General features: G+C 35.2%; 2 protein-coding genes and 1 long non-coding RNA gene across 3 annotated transcripts in view; 2 read left to right on the top strand and 1 right to left on the bottom strand.

Annotated features, from left to right (window-relative positions):
• The window catches only part of LOC145991894 (uncharacterized), a 499,455-nt gene that overhangs the window by 471,762 nt on the left and 8,464 nt on the right, over nt 1-19,229 (bottom strand). The gene's annotated exons all lie outside the window — the stretch shown is intronic.
• On the top strand, nt 1,047-6,158 carry LOC145991295 (uncharacterized). The gene is made up of 2 exons (XM_083127284.1): nt 1,047-1,182; nt 4,131-6,158. Exon 2 carries the CDS (start codon nt 4,155-4,157, stop codon nt 5,475-5,477), a length of 1,323 nt encoding a protein of 440 aa, XP_082983410.1. The 5' UTR covers nt 1,047-1,182; nt 4,131-4,154; the 3' UTR covers nt 5,478-6,158.
• On the top strand, nt 14,682-18,396 carry LOC145991297 (uncharacterized). The gene is made up of 3 exons (XR_014442039.1): nt 14,682-14,803; nt 15,310-15,436; nt 18,372-18,396. It is a non-coding gene; the product is annotated as an uncharacterized LOC145991297 (long non-coding RNA).

The following is a 19,229-nucleotide window of genomic DNA, read 5'->3' on the forward strand; positions in this document are numbered from 1 at the left end:
ACTTCGATAGTTGCATGGGGCAGCCATGTTGCTTCGCAACTTCCAGTTAGGCTGGTAACTGCAAGAAGTAGCACCAGTAAAGATAATCGCCACCAGAGTTCCAGTTACGAGCTAACTGTACATTGAAACACCGAAATTTTCCCAAACTTCCAGTTACGTGCTAACATGAACCTTAACTGAACATTGAAAAATCAGTAACAGCACATCAGTTAAAGTTTTACTAGCGGAAGAAAAGATTAAAAAAACAATCACATTTCCCTTTTTTGGCAACAAATCTTACAACCTGACTTTCGTTATTTTTAAAATTTTTCCATTATTAATTTTTGTTCACTAATGCAAAACAATTTTATTTAATTTATTGACTGAAATTGGTTATTTTTCATCGCTCTTCTTCCACTTGGCTAATCGCGAAGATGAGGATGAATGATGATGATGAGATGGATGAGTGGACAAGCACAAACATCAGAAAGGATTATACTGGCTATGAGTCCAGTCGCCAAGGCCTCGTTAGACCGCAAGAATGCAGTCCATGTGTACTACGTGAAAGAGAGGTTGAAATTTGGGTATCTGTGGAAAGGGTCACCACTTATATCTACCTTTATTAGAAAAGACAGATAAATATTGTCATCTGTAGCTTTGTTTTTTAGTCCAATTTATGCACAGATGTAGATCTACAGTTTATAGTGGAATGCGAACCCCTATGTGCCCCCGCCGGGCATCGAACCCGGGATCCCTTGCTTACAAGACAAGATTTGTTGCGATAAACCTTAGTAGCAAATTATGAAAATGTTCCTAGTATTCTAAAAAACAAAACAAAAAAAACACGAGAAAAGTTAAAAGCTAAATTTCGCAATGGAAAGACATAAAAATCAAGTTTCTACTAATAAAGTATTTTACAGCAAGAAATTTGAGAAAATCGTACTTGACATAGGGATTTCTTTTTACAGATGCAGTGGTATTGCTCGTAAGGGGCTGGCAACGCTGAGACTCGTGCACATGTTATCTCGTGAACTTGGGCGATAGACACTGCAAACATTAAAGATTATCAGAACTGTGAAGCAGTTGAGTGAAAAGTGTTAGTTGTAAAGGTTGCTTCGGAAATCTTTTCGTTTCGAGTAAAGACCAACCTTGCACAAGACCATCGCACACTATTCAAGATGAACCAGGTGGACCTTTTTACAGGTACTATAACAATTTGCATTTTGTCAAGAAAATTTATAGTTGCTAGCATCAGAGAAGTATAAATTACTGTGTGTTCTTAACCTATCAAGTGGCAGGAAATCGTAATTGGGACTTTATTCATTGTCTGTACTCTTACCTACTGAATGCACTATCACTACATTTTCAGAGCACACTTCCTTCTTCTGTTGTCTTGAGTTCAACATTATTTTTGCTGGCGATGACGTTCGAACCTATGACAGAGCTCTGAGTAGTTTATAAGCCTACCGGTTTTGATTTGGTTATTTTACTTCGCTTTTCTGCTACTTTCGGCTAATCGCGAAGACGAGAATGAAGAATGATATGACTAAACTGCTGAAGGGATACACTAAAGGAACACACATGTCCAGGTCGGGATTCGAACCTGGGATTCCTGGAGTCCTAGCGCGCTGTGCTAACCACTCCGCAACGGAGGTCGGCTATTAGCGCACTGGATTTGTTGTAAAAAGAAACAAATGACAAACGAGAGTGGATCTGTAGCATCGATCACCACCAGCAGCAAATACAAGTGTTTTCTCGAAACGTAGTGATAGTGTATTTACACACTTATGACATCAAAAACAACTAAATCAACGTCGTCGCCTTGTAATCAAGGGGTCCGGGTCCGATTCCCGGTGGAGGCATATAGTGGTTCCGATTCCACTTAAAACTGTAGGTCCAGTCCCGATTAGCCTTTCTGTGCATAAAATGGACTTAAAACAACAACTCAATCAATCAATCAACAATGAAATCAATATATTATGTGTTATTTATCCAGGCTCGCAAATTTGCTTCACAAAACCAACTGTTGTAACATTCTCACAATCTATAGTAAATCGCATTAGTTATCTTCATTTCATTATTGTATAGTAAATGGTATATTTATGATACGTACATGTACAGGAAAATCACGTAAACTGTTCTAAGCTTTAAAACAGCTAGTTTTCCATGCAACTAATGTTTAAATAAATGGGGAATCTTTTCTTACGCAGCAATAGTGCGGTAGTAACGATAGCGGAAGGATACAGACAATTCTCGTGAACGAACTGGATGAGTAAATGTTGGTTGTTACATTTGACTCTCAGATTTAATCAAAAGTAATTAATTTTTATTCAGTTTTGACGAAATCGTTTGAACAGTGAAGTAGGTAAAAATACATATAGTGCATAATGTCTAAGGTTTCATGCTAATAATAATTTTCACTAACATAAGTGTATAATTATAAGCTTTACTATATTACATACAAGGATCGATGGGATGTAAACTTTTATTATTATATAACAGCAACCGTCTGACACTAGTTTTCCCAAATGTACCTCGATTGAAATATTTCCCTTTCCGAGTAAAGTAGTCGAAAATTGAAATAGGCGAAACAGGAATTCCCGTTTCGCTTAAAAAGATGGTTGGGTCATATACCACATGATCGTGCAGAGATAAGTCATTAGGGGAGACTGGAATTCACGCTTTATAGGTGAACATTTGGTTCTCAAGATGTTGCAAAAATCTAGCTGAAGAAAATGTCCTTCCATTATGGAAGTAAAATAACTGTAGAAGAAACTTCATTTCTTTACTATTTACTTGATACATTATTCGAAAAAGAAAATGTTGAACATTAATTTTTATGTCTTACTAGAAAGAAACAGGGATTTTTTTACTGGAAGGAAATGTTTTCACAGACCAAATTTTATTACTCAGCTGTGATTATATATGAGTGTACTGCATTACGAAATGCAATACATAATTTCATCCTACGCAGAACAAGTTTTTATCTCCTTAAGATAAGGCTACATTCAAGAGCCATGACTCAAATGTTTACATAAATTCACGCTGGGTAATTTTACCTGATAATAATCGGAAAAATCCCCTCCAAACATTTGGCCATCAGTTATGAAACAACGGTAGTTTGTACATCTATGTCTAGACAATGTACACTCTATATTTGAGTCTGTAAGTCCACTTTATGCAGACAGGCTAATCGAGACTGGACCTACAGTTTAAAATGGAATCTATACAGACGATTTAATAAGAGCAGACTTAGGATTAACAACGGGCGTTGCATAATTTAAATAGAATTATACATAAATTCGATTGTCGAGGCGGGAAAGTACCTGGCTTCTTCTTTACTTGTATTTGTGTTTTTGTAATTTCACGTTGCATTTCTGTCACTTTTGGCTAATCGATACAATGAGGATGAGTGATAAGATGAAATTGGTGAAGGGACACTAACACAGAACGCACATGCCCAAGCCAGAATTCGAACCTTGGAACTTCGGTGACGAAATCGAAAAGTGTATTTCAATCGGCCGCAGAATTTCCACTAAGTATTCGTATCACACACAAAGTGGATTGCTTTAAATAAATAATTTATAGAATAATGTACATAAAGATTTTGTTGATATTAGAATCACTTTTGTTGAAAGTACATTCAACTCGTGATCATTTAATGGTGATTATTAGGCTGTGAGAAAGGAAAAGAAAGGAAACAAAATATATATGTACTGATGGGTTGAAGCTCGTAGGAATGGAAATGCGCACACACTTACATTTATCTTGATTTAAAATTCAATAATTTTTATAGGCAAAAATAGCAAACATTTTGTGTAGAAAAATATACAAAATACTAATAGTCTCATTATCATTAAACTGTAAACAAACATGGCAGCTCATACTTTTCAAACTATCATTAAAAATTACCAAAATCCATCTACAAAGACTGTAAAAATATTTGAGATGATATTTTAAGTTATAATTGCAGAGTACTTTCACTGGAAGAAAAGTTACTGAAATTATGTATTATAGTGGAGGATGCAATTTGCCTCTATAGTGTCATTTAAGTTAAGACTATCAACAAGTCAACCTAAATTTATAACTGCAAAAACTGTACAACACGAATTGTACATCGTTATATTTATGTTTATTTTCCTTCATTGCAGATGTCTGAAGGCCGAACATGAAAGATGACGATGGCATCTTGCAAACTTGTGTTGATTTTCATTCTGACAACTATACACCTGAGTCGACAGTGCCCAGATCAGTGCGAGTGCTATGTGAATAGCTATGACTGGTTAGTTTCAAATTGTTCAGCATTAGACTTAGATGCGGTGCCCAAAGGAATAGCAAGCAACACGACAGTTTTGTACATCGCTAACAACTTCATCACATCAATAGACCAGAATACGATCGGTGGGAGCAGTTCCTCATTACTTCTGTTGTATGCCCACGACAACAGGATTGAGAAGTTGAAGAAAACTTCTTTCAGAGGACTTTTTAATCTGTGGTACGTCAACCTAAGCAGGAACAGAATTGTATCAATCCATCCAAAGACATTTGAAGGGAATCAGAACCTAGAGTTCATCTACCTTGATGAAAATCCTTTGACTGTTGTAGGGGGAGCCCCGTTCTTAATCTCGATGAAGTCGTTGGTTAAGTTAAGTTTGAGAGGTTGTGAAATTATTGAGATTAGCGATAAGACGTTTCTTGGTATGGAAAATCTGAAAGAGTTGGATATATCAGAGAACCCAATCACTACTCTGGATAGCAGCATGTTTTCTTCCCTTGACCAGCTTGAATGGCTGTACTTGAGCGATTGCAACATCACGACGTTTCAGGACGAACCATTCAACGAACTAACGCAGCTCAAATATCTGAGACTTTCGGGAAACGAGTTGAGTAGCTCGACAGTGATCTATCTGTTGAACCTAGAGATTGTGGAATCATTGGATCTCAGCTTTTGCGGCATAAGGGAACTAGCCGAGGACACCCCTTGCACAGAAGTGCATTTCCAGTATCTGAATCTGTCTGGAAATTCCTTACACTCTCTCAACTCAATATCTATCGATCATTTAAAGGACCTGAACTACTTCGATATATCGAACAATCCATTACAGTGCGATTGCTCATCATTGCATATTCGTGAATATCTTCAGAAGAATGAAGTAAAGCAGTTCTGGCCAGAGTACTGTGTCGCAAGAGAAAGCGATGGGTGGGTCAAGAAATCTTGGCCAGAATTTGAAGTGACGTGTGCTTCTGCTGCTACGTCACCACAGGCAATAAACATGAACACACTGCTATATATTTTCCTTCTAACTGCCGGAGGATTCTTGCTAGTAGCTGGCATCGTGTTTGCTTTTGTCAGATGCAGAAAGTCAAGATGGAAATTTTTGTGTACCGGTAGGAAGTTCAATAACAAAACGCATGAAATCTACGAAGATGTAAATTTTAACGTGGGGTTTGAGAAATGTAAGGTTCACGATGAAGATGAATATGATATATCCGGGTAGGTCTATGTTGAGGATAAAAGAAGAGCATTTTTATATCAGTATTATTAATATTAGGAAGTCATACATCTGTGTTCTGTCGTAGACAAAGGTGCGACTTATAGAGGCGGATCCGTCAGAATTTTTTTGTACAGTGGGATCCATGAGTATTGCCGTGCAAATTGTCCATCACCATGTTCGTGTACTTCATTTGACCCAATGAAAAATAGCTTCAAGAATTAAAAGAAAACTCAAAACAAGCTGTTGAGAACTTCTGCACCAGCATAGATAAAAATCCATCGCTTAAAAACACATAGGACGAAAGAGAAAAATTAATGAAAATAGTCATGGACAATTTGCACGGTAATACTCATGGATCCCACTTTACATACACTGGAATCTTTTAGCATTCATATGTGATGTAGGTTGAGTATAATATTCCTTTTCACAAATTTCCAAGAATTGAATTTCACGCACGTGAACTTAAATGCATACAATTGTTAAGATTATAATAATCAGAAACTCTTGGACCTACACATGACACCTTACGGCGTGTGTTGAACATTCCAGACGGTCACAAATCTATGACTCAACCTTTGCGCAGACAATGTATTCTAACATGGAATAAGCTAAAACTTAAGAAGCAGGAAGCATCACGAGTATGTTGTAATATTCTTCATAAGAAGATATTCGATAGAAAATAAACCTACATATTTATTAATTTGTGAACTTATTATTTATTCCATTCTAAGGTTAATCATATGTGCGAATTACAAATAATGAGAGGTGACTAAATAATGCGATACCATAGATGATTTACGATATTACAACAATTTTTACTTCCTTTTTAGGTATTTAAGGTATTTGACGACACTGAACTTAACGCCTTTCTTCCATGCAATGAGAGCGCCCTATTTCAAGTTTCTATATACATAGTGTGTAGTTTTTATATTATTTACATGTTTTTACATACGCTAGTTAATCGCGAAGATGAAGCTGAATGGAAGAGCAAACGTATAAGTACATGCATTCCCAATGAAGGTTTCGATCGCAGGACATTTGGCTTACAACTGTAACGTTTAGACAGAGTAGTATTAACACCAGGACCATAATCCCAACATGTACTAATATGTAAATATTATTAAATGATCATTCTTCAAAGAAGTTGATTTAGGGAAATTTTTGCGAATTCATTAATTCTGGGATTCCTAAACCGGAGGTTTATTTTGGCAACAACCCAATCTTAACTACCGCTGTGAGTGTGCGAATTAAAACATTTTGCTTGGGAGGGTGTGTGTGTGTGTGCAAAGAAATCTGTTCTCTTCTTGGAACATACGTATATATTCACATTATTAACAATAGCTAGAGGAAAATATTAACTACATAATAAGTCATTCTATTTCTCTCACTACTCTCTTACACTGAACATCCATTGTTCCACTACTATGGGCTATGGAATTTGTATTCTTCATCCGTTATTATAATTATTCTGAAAACTTATTAGTGTAGACATCTTGTTATTAAAAAATGACTAAAATTCAGAAACTTGCTCAGAACTTCACATACTTTCAAATTGTACAACTTAACCCAAAAACGATATCGTTCCACTAGTTTTCAAAATTAAAAAGAACTAGACATCTAAGTAACAAGGAACACAATGTGATCTTTGCACGATTTTTCTTCAACGAGGTGTGTAAAAGTTTTAATAACAAATTAGAGTAAATGTGGATTTTAATACAATAAGGGTATGAAATGTGAAAAACATAGATTGAGTGATTGATTGATTTGGTTTATTTTACTCAGCTTTCTGCTACTTTTGGCTAATCGCGAAGAGATGGGTGATGTATTGGTAAAATTGGTGGACACTCACCAAGAACAACCACGGCCAGGCCAGGATTCGAACCCGGTACCCCTGATGTCGTAGCGCGCTGTGCAAAGAATAGTACTTGTGTGTAGATGAACTCATCTGGCGTATCGAGTAGATTCTTCCCAAGTAAGAAATAATACGCGTAAATTGACAAAAGTTGTCTCGATGTAATTAATACAATTAAATGAATGCAAGATATAGTCACCAAAAGACACACATTGGTCTTAATTACAATTTCCCTGAACACGGTTCGGTAAGTAAGAAAAATGTTGCTACGGTCCACTGCAATGCACAACTCGCAGGATTATCCACACATTTATGCCCATGGCGTTTTGCCTGGCGGGAGAGCCTCAGCGGGCTAATGCCATCTCGTCGAAAGAAGAAGAGGAAGAAAGAACGATCTTCTGTGCTCACAGAAAAGAACTCCACGAGAGCCATAAATCAAGTCGGCAATTGGTGCACTCTTCGGGAACTTGTAAGCAGAACAAAGGAAGACGCAGATAACAGAACATGAGATTGCTTCTTCGAAAGATCCGGAAGAAAGAAGAGTAGGAATTGGGAAGAAGGAATCTTCGAAACTTCCATGTCCCCTAGTTTTTTCGCCCTTTTCCCTTTCGCAAGATAAGAAAAATGGCATCTGAGAGGCAGTTGACATGTCAAACGTTACTATATCCCAACTCCCTCGGTTTCTAACCCCGAATCGCTGAGATAAGTACGATTCTCCGGAGGGTGCATTTTGTGGAACGGGTCCGTTTTTATGGACACCGCAGTGTATTGGACATGGTCAACGGCAGGAAGCCCTCGTGTCCCTCCAAGAAATATGATTCGCAGCCATGTTTGGTACAAAGGGGCCAAGAGAGATTAGTGAAGAAGCTTTCTAGTTTGAACTTATATCATGGGAATGTTGCAAGGGGAAGAAGGCCGAGAGAGGAAAAGCTTATGGGACGTGGACGTAAGGGTCGCTTAATGTGATTGGCGCTCCTTCTCAGCCCTTTGTTGTTGACGCTACAGATTGGACACATGAACAAAATGGTCGAGTATATCAATCTTACTTAGCAATTGTGCTTCTAAGGTGTTTGTTTGTGAGCGCACAATCAACACCTCAACTCCTCACTTACCTACAAATAAAAACAATTGATTGAATCGTTGTCATAAGTCTACTTTATGCACAGAAAGGTTAATCGGGACTGAACCTACAGTTTCAAATGGGATAAAACCCAGGACCCCTTGATTACAAGGCGACGACGCTACCACTGTGCAATCGAGGAGCCTCCACAAATTAAATTTTATTATCGGTAGGCTAAAGTTGCACAGTTCATAGTTGCTATCTAGCAGGTGGCATACACAATAAGATATTTCGTACATCAAAAACTTTCCACTGTCAAAAATGTAAATCGGAGGTCATTTTAAAGTAAGTTTGCACATACCACTCTTGTTTTTTCTCCGAGTTCATCTTTGAAAATGTTCAGTTTCTCAAAATTTCTAAAGGGGCTGTAGCCCCTTCAGCCCCTTCTGCGTACGCCAGTGTAAAGAGTAATATTTGTGATTTCTCAAAGGTAACTGTTATTTAGCAAATAATCCTGGACGCTTTCTTATTGGATTCAAAACCATTGTACCCCCCCAAAAGTTACCCATTGACCAATTGCAGGTAATCACTTAAGTATTAGTTTGATAACGAAAACATTGAAATATAGTGTGTGTTTCGGGGGGGGGGGGAGGGAGGATTGCCCAAAATGGGTCGGCAAATCACCAATGTTTTAACGATGCGAACTAACCTTAAATCAGATATCTTGTTCTTAAATTTTCATAGTAGCCGAATATTTTGAAGAACTGCTCTGCAAATCGGTCACATAAAATAAGCATATATTCCGGTAGTGAGAATTGCAACGTTCTATGTAAGGAGACAACTAAGAATTCATTTCGTGTTTGTATTTCATATTATAATTATCTAGTTCCAACTCTCATAATTAGGGCTCGCAAATTGATGAACTAAAAAACGTCTAAACCTATAGAATGACCTTAAATTATTGAAAAGTGACCTAAAATGGTTTAAAATGACCAAATAATAATTTTCGCTCTGAAAATGAAAGCTTGATTTTTTCATAAATTACAGAAGAGTAGTTAAATACAGTAAACCCTTGTTAACACGAATATCAAGGGACCGACAAATCAAGAGTTCGTGTTAAAAAAATCGTGCTAACCGGGGACTCAATTTTATTGTTGCAATACAGTTCTTTCTACACATTAACCATTTTACAATACGTATTATGTATGTCATCATAGAAAACAGTACTACAGTAAGTAACTTAGAAAAAAACAATGTTGCAGCAAAACGTTCTAAAGTGTCCAATAGAATAGAAAAACACATCTGAACACACAACTCAATTTATTGGTTAAATACGTATAAGGTAATTGTTGACGCGATGATCGCGGTTGTCGAGCAATTGCTCCCAAGTTTTAATCTTGATGTTACTCGTGCTGGCTATGTTTTAAAGAATAGAAAAACACATTTGAACACATGGATGATCTGAATCTGTTGGTTACAAAACTGTATAAGTTGATTGTTGACAAGATGATAGAGATTGTTGAGCGATTTCTTACATACCTAGCAGAGGAACAACAGAAAAAAATATGGAAAACTTTGAAAGTTCGTGTTAAATGAGATCTAATGACGCAACGGACTAAAAAAACAGTTCGTAATTCGCGTTAACCGATAAAACTTTCTATAAGATATAATACATCCCTGCCGGGACCAACATTTTGTTCATGTTAACCGAGTGTTCGTCTTAAGTTTGTGTTAACGAGGGTTTACTGTATTTCGATAATGCCCGTTGTTGGAAGCAAAGGGATAAAAACAATTAAGCGCTATGTAGTTTTCTCTATGTTTACTTCAAGGTTACATGAAATATAAATCAAGATTTTTCTGTATAAATCATTCATCTTCTTTCAGAGTGGCCCTTCCACGATACTGTATTCGGCCAGCATTGTGAAAATACAGTTGTGTTTCGCGTACATGAGAGTTTATATATATTTTTTAATACTGTGACTAATATTAGAGGAAAAGATTTAAATATGATCCCCCCTTTTTATGTTGTCATTTTCGGAGGAAAAAAAATAATATATCAAGCACCGGCCTTTAAAATTCATATCTATGAAATATATACTTAAATGTAATAGCATGCTAAAGTATAGAAGGTCTCCATTTTTTTAAAAGAAAAAAGCAATTTCCAAAAAATGGTAAAATGATGTATTTCAGAATTGTGGCCTAAATATGGGCTACTAATGACAATATCACAAAAAGCAATTAAGATTAAAAAAAACAGTCATATATCGCTAAAACATTATAAAATTCATATTTATGAATAATCTGTTGTTTTGAAAATCACGCGGAATGGGAAAAATCGAAATTAAGAAAAACAACCAAATATTTGTTGAAAATGTGATCTCAACATTAGACCTCATGTCATGGCCCATATTTAGACCTCCTCCTCTATTTTCAAACCACAGATTAAAGCAATAATAGTGTCCAGCAAAGGAACCTCAAGGTAGGCTTCACTCAAAGTATTTTAATGCATTGCCAAACATTTCAGTTCCGAATAATATTATGCTTTTCCATTGAATGTATTTTCGATTCATGGCAAACTTGCTAAAATGACCATGTCAGGAAATTTAAACATGTAAGTTTTGTTAGCAAATGCATTTAAAATCCACGACACAACAGGAGAGGAGAAAAAGAAACCTCCAAAATGAAGAAAAATGCAGACAATACTGAAAAATGAACTAAATGCCAAAAAATGCAAAATAATAAACGTGTTTTCTGATTCTAACTGAAGGGAAATAAGACTGATAGGTTTAGCATTGTTTTCAAGGCTCAGAAGAAAATACGATATTTCATTAACTTCCCAGTCATACTCATAATCTACTTATTCAAGCATCATACATTAAATAACAGATACAACAATGGAGATCCAATCTTGATTATCAAGCCAAAATAGCTAAAAGAATTGAAGAATATCATTCAAGAAGATGGACAACAGCGGGCAATGATAAGAAGACATTATCGAGGGGAGAAAATTGAAAAGGTTTGTAAATCTCCAAGATATTTTCCCTAAGGCGCCATTCTTGAAAGCTGCTATACTTCCCGTCTGGTATATATTCTCCCAAAACATCTCTCGCTAAGTTTTTTCGCTCGGGATATTATACTTGGAGAAAAAAGGAAGCAGGGGCGAATTCAATGGAAGATAGCCTGTGTACATGGGGGATATGACAGTTATGATGAAGTACTGCGGGGAGTGGCTTTCTTCCAACCTCGTATTCAAATGCAATTTCTATGCGTAGATGCGAAGGAGTGATTTGATAATGGAGCCTACGAAATATACCGGTGTGTTTGCGTAAGAGATATGGCGGCTGCGATGAATGAATGAATATCTTGCAGAGATTGAGGGTGGGGCAGGAGTTTCCAAGAAGAAAAACGATTGTATGTTATGAGTTGTCCCCCCAACCCGAAAGGAGAAAACTGCTGAATCAGCCTAGTGCGTGTCTCCAAATTGTAAACAAATTGAAACTTGTTTTCTCAAAGACTAATAGTATGCAATTGTTTCATCTATGTTATTGTCTGATTCCTACATGTAATACATATTGGTATTTTCAGGGCATTGTTGGTGGTTTATCTCCAGAATTTGACAGATGCAAATATTATATATATCAAAATTAAAAATAGCCACTCTTGAAAATCTCAGTGGACGACACACATACGAGTACACACACTAGGAAAAGCCATGTAGAGCAGGCTGCATAAGTATTACAAGATAAAATGCCCCCGCCTCGGAAAGTATCGGTTGTATTTTATATGCACATACCGGCCGATACTTCTCCAGCATTTTTATCTTTTGCGGGGTCCTCAAAAATGCAGCATTTTCGCGGAGTCTAATTATCCCACAAATTATGCAAAAAAAAAAGTATTGGAAATTTCCGTAAGTGAACTCGATATATACAGGGTGTCTCAAAAGTAATAGCCCAAACTTACACAGGTGAAAGTACACGATAATAGAAGCAAACATGTCTCAGTAAACATGGGTCCGCAAACGAGCCGTTTTCGAGATAATCGCGAATGTGCACTGTTAGAAGTTACCGTGAAATTTAATACATCCTACCGTAAAAATTTTACGGACTCGACCGTGGAATCGGAAATACTTCCATACCGTTTTAGACCAAGCCGCGCATGCGCATTTGTGTCGCTTGTCAACTTTCACAGGCCAACATGGCCGAAGCGTATGTTTTTGTTGCTGTGTTGTGCTTCTTTATCGATGGTTGTGCTTCGAATGCCTGCGTGGAAAGTAAATCTACATAACTCAAGGTACGTATAATGTTTTTATTTTTTAACATAATGGAATGAAAATTCATTGTAACACAGTTTATTAGTGCTATATTATTATTATTGTACTGCTGTACTATGCAACGAAGCCAAAACCACGTGCATTTATTCAATTTGCTTGTGTAGTGGAAGATATAAATTCATCGATGTCTTTATCACATGTACCACATTGCAAATACCGGTCACTTTCATTAGGTAGTATACAAACGATATATGAAGTGCGTGTCTGTTGTTTACAAGTAGTACTCAGAAATTTTTGAAAGCAGAAACTTGCAATAGCCGAGTTACGGATGGTAGAAATGTTTAGTAACAGTCTCTGAGGTACAATTTTTTCTTACTTTACAGGTTTTGATGTTTTATGTAACATAGAATGTGCTTCTAAGCGCGGAAAGCACGAACAACCGCGATATTTGATCCCAAACCACAGCTCACGTAAATTAAAAACCTCCTATCTCGGAGTACTTTCGCAACTTTTTATTGGTCAAAATTGGTGTATGCACATTCAAATAGCTTAAAATACGTGCAAATGATAACGTCACCAAACTTAGCACTACTAACAATAGTTACACTTCTATTTTGGTTTTGTGAGTTTTAAGTCCTTCGTGTTTGATTTACTTTATTTTATAATACATTTAAAATGTAAAATTAATATTTATTTTCAATTATTGACTTTTATTATTAATATTTTGGGTGCACTTGCACAAAGCCTTCCAGCTTCCCTGCTTCTGGCTAAGGAAACTAGGTACTTTACTTCACCATAACTCATTTCCCTGAGCTAAAAACAGCAGAAAAGCTACATAAACAACTTAATCTTTATAAAAAATGCAAAAACTTTCACTTGGTGGTACAGAAAGTCAAGGGTACCTAACTATTCATCTGGCATAACAGCCTAAAAGTACTGGCTGAAATTGTATGGATTTCATCAGTAGTGACTGAATGATACTGTTAATCCTGAACCTCCACACATAAATAATTCCAGGGAAGGGTTTAAAAGCTTTACGGGAAAAAATGACACGGTGTGCTTCAATTGTCCCCTTCCTTCACTTATCCTGTACACTGAAAAAAAAAATCATGGAAATTAGTCGAAATTTATCTGAAAGTCCCAAAATTATAGTAAAATTCAATATTGGGTTCTAGACCCCATCAGAGTAAAGATATTTTGATCTAGCTAAGGTTATCTGTTGAGAAGTATTTAATCCCATGGGAGATTTACAAATGAAGAACTGGTCTCCCAATATTGTTCATTTTATTCATAATTTTGTATTTAGGTAAGTAGAATTACATAATTTTGACAAAATGTCAAGTGAATGGTTAAAAATACAAATTTATGAGTAATTATAATAGTGTACATTTACACAAGTTGGAGGTGTTATATTTAACTTTGTATGTGAAAACAAAATTGAAACTTAGAAATTTTTATCTGCGGAACACTGAGGAATTTTCTAAAAAAATAAGATGGCAACATTGATTTTCACTAATATTAACTATTTGGATGTTCCATAACATATTGAGCATCCACTTAAAATCCTTCTGCTAGTTCTAAGCAAATAATGTGAAGTAAAAGCAAAATTTTTGTAATAATTCAAAATTCCTTCGGTTTTGCGGCATTTTCCAAGAATGACACTTTTACATAAAAACTGAGTGGTACTGACATGAAAGATGTTAGTTCTTGGTGTTATTTTGTATTTCCCTTCAAGTTTAAACTGTTTATGACTGCAACAATTAGCATTCATGCATATTTAACTGTAATTGGGTATCTTATGACTGATTTAAAATTCTTTTTCTCTCGCAAGAATTGCAATTTTGGACAAAATTTGGATTTAAAGTTCTAGTAATCAAAACAATGACACAATATAAGTTTAATACAGTAGATTTAGGTAATTTATGGTTTGATTGTTATCATTAAGTTTAAACCTGTTCAAAATTGTTAATAATTTATGGTTTTCATGCTCAAAATTCATTTAATTACAGGTTTTTATGAAAAATTCTGATTTTAAGTCTGGAAAGTAAAAGATATGCCAAGAACTGTGCCAATGGGTAGTGAGCTGTGAAATTTCTGTGGGAGGTCCTAGAAACTGCATTGGAACCTCTTTTGGACAAGATCCACAAGTAAGTTGCTTTTCATGTTTTCAACTAGAACCTGAAGCAACAAAATACCCACCCCTCCTCCCATTAGAAATGGATCCAATAAGTTTTTATAAGAAATTTGAAATGTTACTCACTCAATGGTTGGAAGTTAGCTTGAAAGATAAATAAAATAAATCATGGTAAAGGTTATTGAAAGTTTTCAATCTTGTGTTCTGACAACTATTATTCAATCCCTTTACCTTTACTTCCCATGTGAATGGCTGTATGTGGAAAGAGTGGGTCATGGAATTGAACAATTACTTGAATTGATACTAACACACAGGGCCTACTTTTTTAAAAAATGCTGCCAATTTATCATACAAACTCCTGTAAGTATTTAAGGTCAGAGTGGGCTTTCCTTAAAAGTGGGCCAATTGACATTCTTTGAAATAACCCTTACGTGTATTGAATGCAAGTTGTTTTTTTTTTGTTTGTTCATATATTTGATATTTTGAATGAGATTCTTAAATTTATTATTGTTATTACAGGATCGTCCCTAATAGAATGCATGGAAATTATGCTTTCAATTGAGCAAGGATTGATAGAATGCTTGGCTTCCTAAATGCTATATCAGTATCCATTTCAAGCATGCAACACATTGGAGTTTGGCAAAAGGTATGTTTATTTATTTATTTATTTAAAAGTGTTTTTAAACTGCCGAGAACAGCTTTCCAGCCTTAATACAGCAGTATTGCATGTTACATGGTTACAAGGTTACAAAGTTACATATTTCAAGGTATCCAAAACCAAAGTATTGGACTACCGAGCATTTGAAAATATTTAGCAAAACATAACCTAAAACTACTAGAATTTTAAAAACGCATAAACAAAAGTACAATTGTTATATTTCATCTATAGAACTATAAAAGAGTTCTGAAATAGTTATCCTTATATATGTCATTGAAATGGTTTTAACAACGTTATCACTATCTATTTCACAGTATTCGAATTATAGCTGTTTATGAGATACAGAACATAATTGTTATTTTTGTAGTTCTTATCCAGACATAATAATTCGCTATTTCCTCTCAAATTATATGATTTCACCTTAAGGCATATCATTCGAAGGAGTTTTGGTACGATATATTTTCCCTCCAAGATTCCTTCCATATAAGATAAAATTCGTTTTTCAGCTCTGACATTAAGTCTGTCTATTTCTAGGTGATTCAGTAGGTTATCATACTCATAATAGTATTTGAATAGCTTGAATTTGTAATATATAAATGTGATAAATCTGTTTTGTATTTTTTCTATTGATTGTTTCATCTTAGCACTACATGCGTAATACCAAATCGGAATGTTGTATTCCACTATAGGTCTGACAAAAGTTGTAAACATTAATATTAGAAATTGTAAGTTGTTTGAACAACTCCATTTTTTTATAATATAGGTACATTGCTTTCTTGCTTTATTTATGATGTGATTAATATAGTCTTCAAATTTTAAGCGTCTGTCCAAAATAATGCCCAGATCTTTCATGGATTTCACATGTTTGATGATATTATTACTGATAAAGTAATTAAAAATTTTGAAGTTTTCTTTCCTAGAGAATGCTATCACAGATGATTTTAATGAATTTATGGTCAATTGGTTTGCATTAACCCAAACATAAACTGAGTTAATATCATCCTGAAGTTTCTCATGAGAAATATTATCATCGATTTGTAAATATAATTTAATGTCGTCGGCGTATGCAAGATATTTAGCATGTTTTATGACATATTCAATATCATTCAAAAATATATTGAAAAGTAAGGGCCCTAAGGGCGACCCTTGAGGAACACCTCTTGACACATTTCCAGGGATGGAGAAACTAGACTTAAATTTTACTCTGAAAGTTCGCTGAGACAAGAAACTCTTAAACCAGGAACAGTACAAAGGAGCACACCCATAGTTTGCCAGTTTAGTTAACAGAATTGAATGGTTGACACTGTCGAATCTGTTGTATCATGTGTGAATGGAACACTGCACAAACTTTCACATAATAATTAAAAAGCTCCAAATTTGTAGTTCAAATATTTTTAATTCTCCTGAAATATTCACATCAATTCAGTGCATAAAACAGGTGGTTGGGTCAGTGGCAATGTGGTTTTAGTGCTAGACCCATACTTTAATCACCAAACATTCAGAGTTTGAGTCTTCTTGTCAGTATGGATGTGGTTTGTTGTACAATGAGATGCATAAGAATTGCAAAGTAAATTGTCCATCGCCATGTTTATTGCCCTTGTTTTACGAAATGAGTGCTTAAAAAAATGAAACAAAATGTCAAACAAGCTGCTGAAAATTTCTACACCAGCACTTGCATACATAAAAGGTCAGTCCCTAAAAACACGAAAGAAGCAAGAGAAATATGAATGAAAATTGTTATGGACAATTTGCTGACCCAATACTTGTGCATCCCACTGTACCATTTATTATTTAATCATAATATTGGTCATTTCTCATCTTAGTATTGTCTCTTAGATCTAAAAGATGAATGGTTTAAACACTGAATGCAGTACTGGGTTTACCATATGATTTGGCACACACGGAACGGAAGTAAGGTAAAGCCCATCATGCACCATGACATGAAGGCACAGCGCAATGTGGAAGTTGGGCCCCACCAGTGCTGTGATACCATAATTTACCACAGCTATACACTAAATTTCATGAAACGTTAAGTGGAGACCATGTTTCCATTAAATATGGATTATGTTTCTATTAAATATATGGATGAAATCTGCAAACTTCTCTAAAAATGTGGAAAACGTGGTGGAATACTGATGATGATGATGATATATGTCATTTTACAAATAAAAACAAATATGGAATACATATTTTCATGATTGCATTTCAACATGCAGGCTACTGTACAGCATGTTATTGTATCTCCATTTCTTGTTTCATTGCTTTTTTGAATTTTAGTTTTGTTTTCTGTTAACCACTTTAATAATACTCGTAATGACACTGAAAATGAAAACTTGCAAAAACGTACATAAGAAGTTCTCTTCTTGTTTTGAACTGACATAATGCAGACTTCAATTGTCTCTTGGCAGTAAAGACACCCAACTAACTGGATTGTCATGGTTCACATAGGAGATGTACTGCGTAGAAATTTTTGCAAAGAAAATTCAGGCTTGACCAGGACACAAACCAAGTTCTTTGGCATACCATGTCATTGCTCTACAGACTGAAATAAACCAGGGCTGGCTTAGTAGCTAAGTTAGTATAGTTACTTTTTCAAATTAGTTTACTCTATGGGTAACTGGGAAGGGAGGGGGTGAGACAGCTGAAACATGGTACTGATCACATCATCTCCACTGTAGCCAGTAGATAATGTGGAACCATGTGCCTTCATGGAATGGTGACAATTTCTGCCACCTTTCCACATATGTATTTATTTTTTGAGGGAACTGTATCAGTGGGAAACTACTACTGAGCTTACGCACCACTGAACACCTTTGACAATGTTATTCTGTTACTTGAGAATTAATGAAATTTTAAATTTATGCTGCTGCAATAGCATTTGGTTTTGTATCAAATTCCTTAATGGTATATTTCTTCTTCCCAGGTGATTTAATCCAGCAGAAGTGTCCTAAGTTAAGAAGAAAAAAGCACAAGTGCAATGTAGTAATTATTTGACAAAATGCAAAGAAACAAGTGTAAAGTGAAAATAAATAAAAAGTAAATTATAATTATGTACTTGGTTGATTTGAATAAATTATTTATATTATTTGAATTATTATATCTCATTTGAAAATTCCATTTTTAAAACTGAAAAGTATTTGAGGATTGCACCAATATCAGGGATGGAAGATTGGTAGTAATGTCAGTAAAATCCATTTTTTTTAAATCTTATTTTACTTATTTATTTATTAATTTTTTATGTTGAATTGATTCTCTTGGGCTATCGATCAAGTGGGTTCTGCAACTGTTTCTGAGCTTTTGAGAATAATGCCACTATCTTCAGGCTAGAATTACTTCTTTACCTTTACCCTGAAGATGAGAATAAAGTCAGATCTAGGAACTTCTCAGACTTTTGTAGAATTCATGTGGTCAAGGAGAGAGAATCTTTTTATCATTTGCCTACAGAAAAACTTCGGCTTATTATAGTATTGTGTGTGTTTATGAGTGCAATTTGTGATTTACTTGTTGCATTGTGAGGAACTTGAAGTGAAATTATTTTTTTTTCAGTTCAATTACAGATATTTTTGTAATATTTCCTAATTTAAGTAATAATAATTATTGTACTAACAAAGTAGTCTCATTATGGAAATGTATTTCCATAAATGCTAAAACATTGAAATTTTAAGGTTTGAGGGCTATGTTTTCCTTTCTGCTTTCTATTATGTTATACACAGGCATGGAAGTCCGCAGAATTTTTTCCAGGGAGGGGCAAGTAAGGTAATTTTTTCCAGGGGGGGCAAAG

Source organism: Lepisma saccharinum, chromosome 8 (genome assembly GCF_977018435.1).
Source record: "Lepisma saccharinum chromosome 8, izLepSacc3.1, whole genome shotgun sequence".
Classification (NCBI taxonomy): domain Eukaryota; kingdom Metazoa; phylum Arthropoda; class Insecta; order Zygentoma; family Lepismatidae; genus Lepisma; species Lepisma saccharinum.